The sequence below is a fragment of the Ranitomeya imitator genome, chromosome 7 (assembly GCF_032444005.1).
Source record: "Ranitomeya imitator isolate aRanImi1 chromosome 7, aRanImi1.pri, whole genome shotgun sequence".
Lineage (NCBI taxonomy): Eukaryota > Metazoa > Chordata > Amphibia > Anura > Dendrobatidae > Ranitomeya > Ranitomeya imitator.
The window spans coordinates 105,233,461-105,246,199 of NC_091288.1; the positions used below are offsets into that span (position 1 = coordinate 105,233,461).

The 12,739-nt window shown below is 48.1% G+C and overlaps 1 protein-coding gene across 1 annotated transcript; it reads right to left on the bottom strand.

The window, feature by feature from the left end:
* Nucleotides 1–255: 255 nt before the first annotated feature.
* Nucleotides 256–8,269, bottom strand: FZD5 (frizzled class receptor 5). Its single transcript, XM_069733710.1, has 2 exons — nt 7,448–8,269; nt 256–6,427 (listed from the first exon to the last, which is right to left on the bottom strand). Exon 2 carries the CDS (start codon nt 6,281–6,283, stop codon nt 4,571–4,573), a length of 1,713 nt encoding a protein of 570 aa, XP_069589811.1. The 5' UTR covers nt 6,284–6,427; nt 7,448–8,269; the 3' UTR covers nt 256–4,570.
* Between the last annotated feature and the right edge of the window lie 4,470 nt (nt 8,270–12,739).

The following is a 12,739-nucleotide window of genomic DNA, read 5'->3' on the forward strand; positions in this document are numbered from 1 at the left end:
TGTCTAGTTACGCAGGGCCGCCGGATGTGGCCGTGCACACATAGTGGAGACGGAATTTCATAAAATCCCCTCCACTATGCTGTATCATCTGGAAGCTGCTGCTGTACGCAGCGTCCAATCCACAGCAAATCCTGATGTAATTCGGAACGTGGAAGCATGGCCTTATAGTCTACAATTTTTAACACTTAATGCCTCCAACTCGAAATATTGTCTTGTACAAATTGTAGCAGCTATAAAATCAAGAGACACCACAGACTGAAATAATTAAGTTTATTTTTTCTACATTTATTATGAACAGTGGAACAAACAAAAATAGACAATTCTCTGCTTCCCGTCATAAATAACTAGTCTTTAATACAATTCCTTAGAATAAATTTCAAACTATACACAAAATATAATACATCGAATTTTGTATAAATGAAACAAGGGGACACAAATGTACAAAGTGTGTCCGTGCTGTCTGTTCCCTTTAGTGACTGAGGAAGATGATGGCGTTCTTTAAAATGATTTTAATGCAGTCTCGGGTATCAACATTAATAAGTGCTTGGGTATGAGCTGGCTTTGGTGGGAGATAAGAACACAAATCTGATTCTACCAGTAATATACCGGCACCAGATATTATCTTCTTGATATTTAGCAGGGATTGTAGCTTTCTTTCAATGTGAAAATATACTACAATATATAAAACTCCAAGATTTTATAAGGCACTTGTCCATCAGACAGAACCCTATAATATTAGTCCGTTTGATCCATTGTCATCAAATCTGTAACTTTCTATATCTCGCCAGCAGGATACCTAACCCTGGTCCATGTGATGTCCAATTGAGTCTATTAAAAGCCAAGACACATTACACATGATAGAAGTTCGCTCACAAGATGATATATAAGCCGTGATCACGTAGAGTAAATCCCAGAACATATACATGGTACGCACAGAAACGGTAATGACCACATCAGAGCCGAGGCTTGCACAACGGAGGCCTCTAGGAAGCCCCGCTCACATCATGCGGTGGTCAGCATTGCCACTTGCGTTTAATTTTATTAATTATTATTACTAGGGAACATTGGTGGAAAAGAAACATTTATGATTCTCCTGAGATTTCTTGCACAGAAAAAGGACATGAAAACTGAGAAACAAAGGCAGAACGAACCCAAAGAAATGCATCAAATACAGAACACTCTAGTGGTGAGCTTTACCTGAAAATGGCGCAGGAGCATTAACATCCCGTAATGGGCCGATAGCACTGTGGCCGTATAAAAGGCTTTTTATAGAATTAGTCACTTAAGTCCCCGCTATTAGCTGGGCAGAGTTGACCACAGCGAGATATGCCGAGCCCTCGGCTGTAGACGTGCCGTGCAGTTTGCTGTATCTAGTTACTAGCAGGGGCATACTGCATTACATCATGGTGTGCGACAGATCAGCCACGTAAGGTGGAAAAAATGTCAGAAGTATCAGCATTCTATTCCTCCTGTGTTTAGGAACCATTTCTGGCTTTGGTTACTGAGGGTCTGTCACCAGGTCAAAAGTGGTCAGTTTGTGCTGTTATTTTAATTCCACTCTCCTCAAGTATTGGGACTTGTTTTTTTGTTTTTAAGCCCACCATACGATTCCAGAGAAATGGGCTTTTGTAGTTACTGCAAATTCTTATAATTTTTTGTTATCAAGGGGGCACAGCTCATAAGGCAATAATGCAGAGCCCCCAGAAGTAAATGCCCCCGGAGAATGCCGAGAGCAACGCCCCTTTGGAAAAGATCATACAAATTAACCCTAAATAAAAAGGCTCATATCTCTGGACCCTTGTGATGGCTTTAAGAAAATCCTGAACACTAAGGGGAGCAGCGGGAATAAAATGAGAGTAAAAAGTGGCCACTTGTGTCCTGGTGACCGGTCGTCATTAAATAATCATGACAGGATGGGTAACTAAGGTCGCGAGGTGAGAAATTGTGGTTAAAGGTGGGTAATTGGACACAATGTATTTATGTGACAAGCCTTTTTTAACCAATTTCCACCATGTCGGGCAATAATACCTGCATGCAGATAATTGTACAACTATTTTGGATAATCTCTGCCCGTTACTAAAATGAATCTGACATTTAGGTCATGGGCCAGGTTTTTCCTATTGTCCAAGTAACCCACTATTAAGGCTACGTGCCCACCATGAGCTTTGGGTGAGTTTTTGATGTTGCAGATTTTCGGCACCCATTCAGTAAAATAGGTTACTTACTTTTTTTTTTTGACTATGCAATTTAAAAAAAAAAAAACTCAGGAAAAACACATTGTGGGAAAACAGGCAGCATGTATGTCTATCCCAAACAGACAGACATAGATGCAGAACACGCTGAGGGTGTAGGTGGCAATTCATCAGTGTTACAGATGGCCGAGACACTTCATGTCTGGTCTAATAGCTTCTACCCTTTCAGCAGAGCTGGATATGAAGCAGTGATATTGTGAAGCCATACAATATAATAAGGCTATTACAAAAAAAATTACTTGGCCTCTGAGCTTTGCACTATATGGTCAATTCTTGTGTAAATGACAAGTGCCCGAGTGGTAATTACTAATTCAATAAAAAGCAATGGGGCAGAACTCTTCACATACAGCCGGTCATAAAAGGCTGAGACAATAAATGAAGTAGATGAGTAACAGTTACAAGGGCAAAACAAAACGCTGCTGGAATAGTTCAATATGTCTGAATTGTTTTCATATAGGCATTATAATTAACGTTACCTGGATTTTAAAGCCCCTTCCTGTTAGTTCACGTCATTAACTCATTTTTGGTTCATGCTTTGATAAACTGCATGACAAATCAAACAAAAATGCTGTAGAGCTTTCACAACGGGCCCTGTTGTTTGCCATTGTCAAACAGAAAAGCCCTGAAGAGGCTGCGCCGCTTATCCCCGGGCAATCATGTGCCAGCAGGACCGCCAGCCATTCATTAGCCATCTATCCAGGAACTGGGGGGCCTTCTTGTATCTTATTAGAAGACTTCTCATGTCCAAGCTCATCATTTGTGGTTTCTTGCTTTCCTATTTTATGGGCAGTGTATGGGAGCAAACACAGAGAGAAAACTTTGTGGGATCAAATATAAACCCGAGATCCGAAGTGACAGCAAAACAGCGAATATAAGAAAATTAACATTCCTCCAAATCTCTCAAGTCTTTCATAAAGGCAGAGAGGTGATCCCCCAGACTGGAGCCGCAGGTACATGAAGAATGAGTAACAGCGGCAGCGTCATCTCCCAGACAAGACCAGGACGGGTTTATTCTGCGCTGCCATCCTCACACTCCATGCACATGTTGTTGGTTTTACAGCCGCACAACACAAAGCGATTGTGAATATGTGGAATTCATGAGAACAAGTTTTGTGTGTATACCTAAAGCAGAAGGTGGGACGGCCGCGTACACAATGAATGGTAAAACAAATACTGGAACAGGACACTGTGACCAGCTTTACAGATCACAAAAGTGACAGGGCCGATCGTCACAATGTACCGCACAGCACGGATGTACTCTTTTTCCAGGTCTAAACACACAATTCAGCTTAACTCTTCAGATTTTGTTATTACTTCGATTAAGTGCGACACAAGGAGATTTCAATATTACGGGGACATTGTGGCAATAATTTCTAGTTTGTAAACTGGGTGATCCTGGATAATAAAAAGGTACAAAATGGATTCCCAAGAGAATCAGTAATAACAATAATTATAGACCTACAACATTCGATCTAAAATGCTGGACAGTTAAAAAAAACCTCCCATATATCTGTGGAGCTACCGCTGTACATGGCGTTATCTGCAGTCTATGGGGGCTCTATGGTCGATTCAGAAGGTAATGCCCACTCATGCCTGCAAGGGGCGTTGTTGCTGCTGGCTATATAAGGTCTTGTATGGGACAACAAACACCTATGTCACAGCAATGCCTAAGGAATACAGTAGTTCATTCCATATTATGTCCAAATTATTCTTTTGTTCTACATGGCTGCGTCCCTTCTTGGGATGGATGTAGGATTAGCTTACAGCAGAAAGGTAGAAACTTAGCAAATAGTTTAATTTTCTCATTTTTAGATATAGTAAAGGATGTTGGGGGCCACCTCATCAGTAGCAGTGGATGAATTACTCTGATTGGGGATCAATTTTTGCATTTTGCTCTTTTAATTAATATAAATAAAGATTATCTTTTATTTCCGGGGGGTTTTCTCAGTAATGTAAGCCTTTTCATATTTTCCCTTTTTTTTTACATAAGTTTTACCTTTTCTTTTAAGGATCCTAATCACATTATTAGAGGAAAAAAATAAACATTTTTTTCTATTTATCCCCTCACTCACCCAAGAGGAGGCACGCTTGAATAAAATAGTGTTTCTGAATGATGTATGTGGACAATTGCTTATTATCGGAAGGACCACTCCATGATCCCTGAAATGTCTTCTACAGAAACATTCTGAATGCAACCAAGAATAAAAGTGACCCAATGTAAAGATTGTCAGGGCAGGAAATAGTAAAACACAACCCCCATTAGGGCCCGAAGCTTAAGAAATGCCATTCAGGCCGTTCTGCAGAGCAGAGGGCACCGCTCAGACATGAGACATTGGCACTTGCTTGTGGTATAAAGCTGAACTTGGCAGACCAGTCCTGGTGGTTAGTGCTCTGCTGGCCTCGCTGTAGGCTAAGACATTGATAGATTTGCTGCTTCTGCAACATCTACTTGTTAATTTCCTCCACGAATCAAACGTTTTTCCAGACCAAATCCACACACCGGAGGTTATACCAACCACCAGGCACATAAAATACTTCAACATGAAAACCGCATACTCCGGCCTGGATCTCTTTTTGTCCGCAGAACAAGAGCAGTTGTGGGATTTTTCCCAAAATTCCCTGTAGTGCTGTTCATAAATATAACAAGCGACCACTATGGTGGCAGGAACAGTGTACAGCACGGTGAATATACCTATCCGGATCATCAGTTTTTCCAGTTTGTCTGTTTTGGTGCCACCCTGTTTTATGACACTCCTAATTCTGAAGAGTGAAACAAAGCCAGCTAATAGAAACATGGTCCCTGTGAACAGGTAGACTACAAGTGGGGCCAGCACAAAGCCCCGGAGATTCTCCAGGTTCTGATTTCCCACGTAGCAGATTCCGGCCACAGGGTCACCGTCCACTGAACTTAACGCAAGGACGGCTATGGATTTGACGCTTGGGATGAGCCATGCAGCCATATGGAAATACTGAGAGAAGCTGGCAATGGCCTCATTACCCCACTTCATACCAGCGGCCAGAAACCACGTGAAGGACAGGATCACCCACCAGATGGAACTGGCCATCCCAAAGAAGTAGATGAGAAGAAAGACCACAGTGCAGAGGGCAGGTCCTGTGGTCTCATAATGAATGTGATCCCTGTTGCAGGCAACATTTTCATGGCCTACTATAAGTCTGACGATGTAGCCAATAGATACAAAGAGATAACAAGTGGATAAGAAGATGATCGGCCGTTCTGGGTACCGAAACCTCTCCATGTCAATCAGGAAGGTGGCCACAGTGGTAAAGGTAGAGATGAAACACAGGATGGACCACAACCCTAACCAATACGTGGCAAATGTCTTCTCGTCCTGCGTGAAGTAGGGCTGGAAGCATGGCATGGCACAGTTGGGCACCTGGCCAGTCTTAATTCTGTTATACAGGGGATGGGACTCTTTTGTTATGGAGATGAAAGGCTCCCGGCATTTGCATACCCCCTCACAGTCTCTATTCTGCTGCTTCTGGAGAGAAGTCAAGTGTTTTGAGCCTCTGGGGGGATGAGTTGGTTTTGCAAATAATGGTGGCAGTGTGGTGGTCTCAGTCCTGTTATAATCCATGCAGAGGTTTTCTGGGTCCCCATTTTGGGGGAGTTTGTCACAATTCATTCTCTCTGGCCAACCAAATCCATATTGTCTCATGAGCGGAGAACATCCGGCTTTGGCTCGCTCGCATACAGACCTGCAGGGTGGAAGAGGCTTCTTGTAGTCAGCCAAGCAAATGGGAGTGTACATGCTGCACAGGAAAAACTTCAGATCCAGCGAGCATTGAATTTCCACCAAAGGCCAGAACTGGTGCACTTCCAGGCCGGCTTCGTCCTGAGTGTCATGGTTAAACTGGTTAGGCATGTAGGTGTAATTATATCCAATGCCCTTGCACATGGGGACAGTTATCTCTTGGCAGACAATCGCTTTGGATGCTGCAGACGCGGGCACAGGGACTTGCAGGAAGAACAGAAGACCCACCACAAGCCCTCCAGGAATCAGTCCCGCCATGTCTCTCAAGGCTAATGCTAATCCTGTTTAATTCCCTTTAACAAAGCGTGAAGAATTAGAAAACATATTCAGGGGCGATAGTCAAGGAGTCTTCAGGGCGCAAGGTCAGCTCCAAAACTTTACATTTTGTTAGAAGAGGGGTCACTGAAGAAGAGAAAAAGGTTATTAATATTAATGATAACAACAATGATTATATATATATATATCTACACAGATTTACACACATACACATACATTTACACACATACATTTACACACACATACATATAATTACACACATACATATACACATACATATAATTACACACACATACATAATTACACACATACATATAATTACACACATACATATATTTACACACACATACATATAATTACACACACACATACATATAATTACACACATACATATACACATACATATAATTACACACACATACATATAATTACACACATACATATATTTACACACACATACATATAATTACACACACATACATATAATTACACACACATACATATAATTACACACATACATATACACATACATATAATTACACACACATACATATAATTACACACACATACATATAATTACACACATACATATACACATACATATAATTACACACATACATATACACATACATATAATTACACACACATACATATAATTACACACACATACATATAATTACACACATACATATACACACACATATATACATATAAACATACATATTATACAGACAATACTAACATGTTTTGGGAGTTGATATACAACGACAAGACAGTGACCAAGCACTAACTAATTGTGTGATATCTAATAGATGGAAAACTAAACACCAAGAACTAACAGAGAAGTGTTTGGTGCACGGAGCAGTGCAGTGATCTATCCCTGATGCTGGAGGCTGCAGTGAGGCCGGAGCTCCGCCATTCCGGCCAATGGTCCTCACACTGGGGACTATGATGGGACTCTATGGAGGGGCGGCCAGTGCACGGGCTGCTGCCGCGGGGCCACCCCGGGGACCATCATCTGCGGTATCAGCACTGAGCTACAGGCACCGGGATGGGAAGAGAACTTTGCATTAGTTTCCACACATCGTCGGACGGACGCGCTCATTCTTTCCTTTCTATGGGAAGACATTCAATAATAAGACCTACCGCCATGTAGAGCGCAGGAGACAGGGACCCGCGGAGCTGTCAGCACAGGGAGTGAGCGCCCGGCCGGCACTGTATTCGGTGCTGCTCCCGGCCGGCACTGTACTCGGCTGCTCCCGGCCGTCACTGTACTCGGTGCTGCCCCCGGACCGGCACTGTACTCGGCTGCTCCCGGACCGGCACTGTACTCGGTGCTGCCCCCGGACCGGCACTGTACTCGGCTGCTCCCGGACCGGCACTGTACTCGGTGCTGCCCCCGGACCGGCACTGTACTCGGCTGCTCCCGGACCGGCACTGTACTCGGTGCTGCCCCCGGACCGGCACTGTACTCGGCTGCTCCCGGACCGGCACTGTACTCGGTGCTGCCCCCGGACCGGCACTGTACTCGGTGCTGCTCCCGGCCGGCACTGTACTCGGTGCTGCCCCCGGACCGGCACTGTACTCGGCTGCTCCCGGACCGGCACTGTACTCGGTGCTGCCCCCGGACCGGCACTGTACTCGGCTGCTCCCGGACCGGCACTGTACTCGGTGCTGCCCCCGGACCGGCACTGTACTCGGCTGCTCCCGGCCGTCACTGTACTCCCAGCCCCGCGCTAGTGATGAGAGCTCGGACACCAGTCAGCTGGTCCCGTCCCGCCGCCGGTCGCTCTGGCACTTTGGAGCAGTTGCGGAGAAGTTCCCGGAGTGGTCCCGGTGCCGCTGCCCCATCGCCGCAGACACTTGTGGCTCAGGTGCGATACTAGTCCATGCAGCAGATGCTCCAGTGAGCGCAGCTCCCCGGGGACAGCACGCACCGCCGCCCGCTCCGCCCGCACTTCTCTCCTCCTCATCAGTCTACCTGTGCTCAGAAGACATCTCCGCCGGACACACCCATTTGTCAACAAGACCCCGCCCTCCACTACCGATTGGCCGATAGCGTAGCTAGTCCCTCCCGCTGTGTATGGAGGCCCCGCCCCGGAGCTGTGCCCGGCTGCTGCTGTCCTGAGTGATGACGGGCGCAGACACGAGCGCTGCTGTGACCTCCACACGTGACGTGGCCCGTGCGCTCCTCACATGGGGGCTGCAGCTCAGTGAGGTGGGACCGACAGGTGCCAGGACCCTCTGCTGTTAGCTGGGCCACAGGCAGCACTAGGACCCGCACCCCCTCCCCATTGTATGGGCAGTACTTGGCATAATTCACTTGATTCACTCTGAACAGAAAAAAGGTTAACAGTGGCCCCCCCAAAGTCAGTGTTACTGGTGGGCCCTTGTTACCCCAGTCCGACACTGAATGGCGCGGATCCGACCCGCCGACCACCACCGATATGCAAGATATCCCCTAGTTCATGGATAGAGGATCATCTGTTTTCACTGGAGAACCCCTTTAAAGGGAACCTGTCACCCCCAAGATCACAGGTGAGGTAAGCCCACCGCCATCAGGGGCTTATCTACAGTATTCTGCAATGCTGTAGATAAGCCCCCGATGTATCCTAAAAGATGAGGAAAAGAGGCTAGATTATACTCGCCCAGGGGAGGTCCCAAGGTTGGTCCGGTCCGGGGCCTCCCATCTTCATCAGATGACGTCCTCTTCTTCTGTTCACGCTGCGGCTCCGGCGCAGGCGTACATTCTCTGCCCTGTTGAGGGCAGAGCAAAGTACTGCAGCGCGCAGGCGCCGGGCCTCTCTGACCTTTCTCGGCGCCTGCACACAGTTTGCTCCTGTATCCTGTGTCATGATGGATCTTCACATGGAGAGCTTTTATTTCAACCTGAATTTAAGCATCACGCTGTTTCTTGCCTGTGCGTTTGCTTGGGAACAACAAAGAAATAGAGGACACGGCATCGGCGTTTTTGGCGACACCCCATTATTGAACTCCGGGAGCAGGGCTGCCACTAGAAATTTCAGGGCCCCATACTGGCAAAATTTTCGGGGCCCCCTTGAGACTCCGCCCAGGCTCCACCCCTGCCCCGCCTCCAGGCTCCACCCCTCGAACTGTCCACAGTCTCACCGCTCTCTCTTGGAAAATCTCCACTTCTCACCAATCACACATTAACAGTTCCCATCACCAGATCACACATATAGCCGGCAGCTTTTGTTTTGGCCAAAAGATTTTTTAAGCCGCCACCAGAACACGGTTGACACTTTTGGCCGGGCCCTACTGTACTGTAACCTACTAAATATTTGTTAAAATATGCAATATAATTTAGGTATATTTTTATTTATTTTTCAATTTTTAAAATGACCTATGATACTACATACAAGGAACAAATACCACCGCACTATGACCAGATGACATATTACCACCACAGTGACCGAATAATATCAAACACAAGGAACAAATACCACAACACCATGACCAGACCACATATTACCACCACATAGTGACTGAATACTACAATACTGATCAGTAATAAAAAAAAAAAAAACACAATACTATCACCATCAGTGCCATTATACACAGGAGATCTGTAATTAGTAAGCAGTGTCTGTGTACAGGTAATACAGTGATCACCGGTGACATTATACACAGGAGCTCTGTATATAGTATACAGTGTATAGTGTCAGTGTATAGTTAACACTGACTCACCAGTGACATCTCTAGGTGAAGTCCTTCATCTTTCATCCAGCACAGACCGCCATCATTTCTTCCAGCCAGGACTCGTCTCTGCAGGAAATTACACAGTTATCTCGAGTTCCACTTGCAGAACATATTACTTAATTTTCACACCCTCTACATTACACCACATAAAGAAGGTGACATAGTATCACTCTGCACAGTAACAGGACCTCCCCCCATTTAAAACAGTATACTCAAAAAATAAAATAAATACATCACTGCAATAATAATATCCCTTAATTAGCCCCTATGGTAATATTCGCCATCCTAGCCCCCATGTGTCTCATTGCAGGCTCCAGCCATATGTTCTCCCATCCTGCCCTCATGAGTATCCATTCTGCCCCATATGATCTCCCCATCCTGCCCCATCTGTCTCCATCGTATCCATACTGCCCCATCTGTCTCCAATCCTGCCCCATCTGTCTCCATTCTGCCCCATCTGTTTCCAATCCTGCCCCATATGTGTCCAGCACTCTGCCCCATCTGTGTCCAGCACTCTGCCCCATCTGTTTCCAATCCTGCCCCATCTGTGTCCAGCACTCTGCCCCATCTGTGTCCAGCACTCTGCCCCATCTGTGTCCAATCCTGCCCCATCTGTGTCCAATCCTGCCCCATCTGTGTCCAGCACTCTGCCCCATCTGTGTCCAATCCTGCCCCATCTGTGTCCAGCACTCTGCCCCATCTGTGTCCAATCCTGCCCCATCTGTGTCCAGCATATCTGCCCCATCTGTGTCCAGCACTCTGCCCCATCTGTGTCCAGCACTCTGCCCCATCTGTGTCCAGCACTCTGCCCCATCTGTGTCCAATCCTGCCCCATCTGTGTCCAATCCTGCCCCATCTGTGTCCAGCACTCTGCCCCATCTGTGTCCAATCCTGCCCCATCTGTGTCCAGCACTCTGCCCCATCTGTGTCCAATCCTGCCCCATCTGTGTCCAGCACTCTGCCCCATCTGTGTCCAATCCTGCCCCATCTGTGTCCAGCACTGTGCCCCCTCTGTGTCCAGCACTCTGCCCCATCTGTGTCCAGCATATCTGCCCCATCTGTGTCCAGCACTCTGCCCCATCTGTGTCCAGCACTCTGCCCCATCTGTGTCCAGCACTCTGCCCCATCTGTGTCCAATCCTGCCCCATCTGTGTCCAGCACTCTGCCCCATCTGTGTCCAGCACTCTGCCCCATCTGTGTCCAGCACTCTGCCCCATCTGTGTCCAATCCTGCCCCATCTGTGTCCAGCACTCTGCCCCACTGTGTCCAATCCTGCCCCATCTGTGTCCAGCACTCTGCCCCATCTGTGTCCAGCACTCTGCCCCATCTGTGTCCAGCACTCTGCCCCATCTGTGTCCAGCACTCTGCCCCATCTGTGTCCAGCATATCTGCCCCATCTGTGTCCAGCACTCTGCCCCATCTGTGTCCAGCACTCTGCCCCATCTGTGTCCAGCACTGAGTCTGCCCCATCTGTTTCCAATCCTGCCCCATTTCTGTCCAGCACTCTGCCCCATCTCTGTCCAGCACTCTGCCCCATCTCTGTCCAGCACTCTGCCCCATCTCTGTCCAGCACTCTGCCCCATCTCTGTCCAGCACTCTGCCCCATCTCTGTCCAGCACTCTGCCCCATCTCTGTCCAGCACTCTGCCCCATCTCTGTCCAGCACTCTGCCCCATCTCTGTCCAGCACTCTGCCCCACCTCTGTCCAGCACTCTGCCCAGCAATCTGCCCCATCTCTTCCCAGCACTCTGCCCCATCTCTGTCCAGCACTCTGCCCCATCTCTGTCCAGCACTCTGCCCCATCTCTGTCCAGCACTCTGCCCAGCACTGTGCCCCATCTCTGTCCAGCACTCTGCCCCATCTCTGTCCAGCACTCTGCCCCATCTCTGTCCAGCACTCTGCCCAGCACTCTGCCCCATCTCTGCCCAGCACTCTGCCCCATCTCTGTCCAGCACTCTGCCCCATCTCTGTCCAGCACTCTGCCCCATCTCTGTCCAGCACTCTGCCCCATCTCTGTCCAGCACTCTGCCGCATCTCTGTCCAGCACTCTGCCCCATCTCTGTCCAGCACTCTGCCCAGCAATCTGCCCCATCTCTTCCCAGCACTCTGCCCCATCTCTGTCCAGCACTCTGCCCCATCTCTGTCCAGCACTCTGCCCAGCACTCTGCCCCATCTCTTCCCAGCACTCTGCCCCATCTCTGTCCAGCACTCTGCCCCATCTCTGTCCAGCACTCTGCCCCATCTCTGTCCAGCACTCTGCCCAGCACTGTGCCCCATCTCTGTCCAGCACTCTGCCCCATCTCTGTCCAGCACTCTGCCCCATCTCTGTCCAGCACTCTGCCCAGCACTCTGCCCCATCTCTTCCCAGCACTCTGCCCCATCTCTTCCCAGCACTCTGCCCCATCTCTGTCCAGCACTCTGCCCCATCTCTGTCCAGCACTCTGCCCCATCTCTGTCCCATCTCTGCCCAGCACTCTGCCCAGCACTCTGCCCCATCTCTTCCCAGCACTCTGCCCCATCTCTTCCCAGCACTCTGCCCCATCTCTGTCCAGCACTCTGCCCCATCTCTGTCCAGCATTCTGCCCCATCTCTTCCCAGCACTCTGCCCAGCAATCTGCCCCATCTCTTCCCAGCACTCTGCCCCATCTCTGTCCAGCACTCTGCCCCATCTCTGTCCAGCACTCTGCCCCATCTCTTCCCAGCACTCTGCCCCATCTCT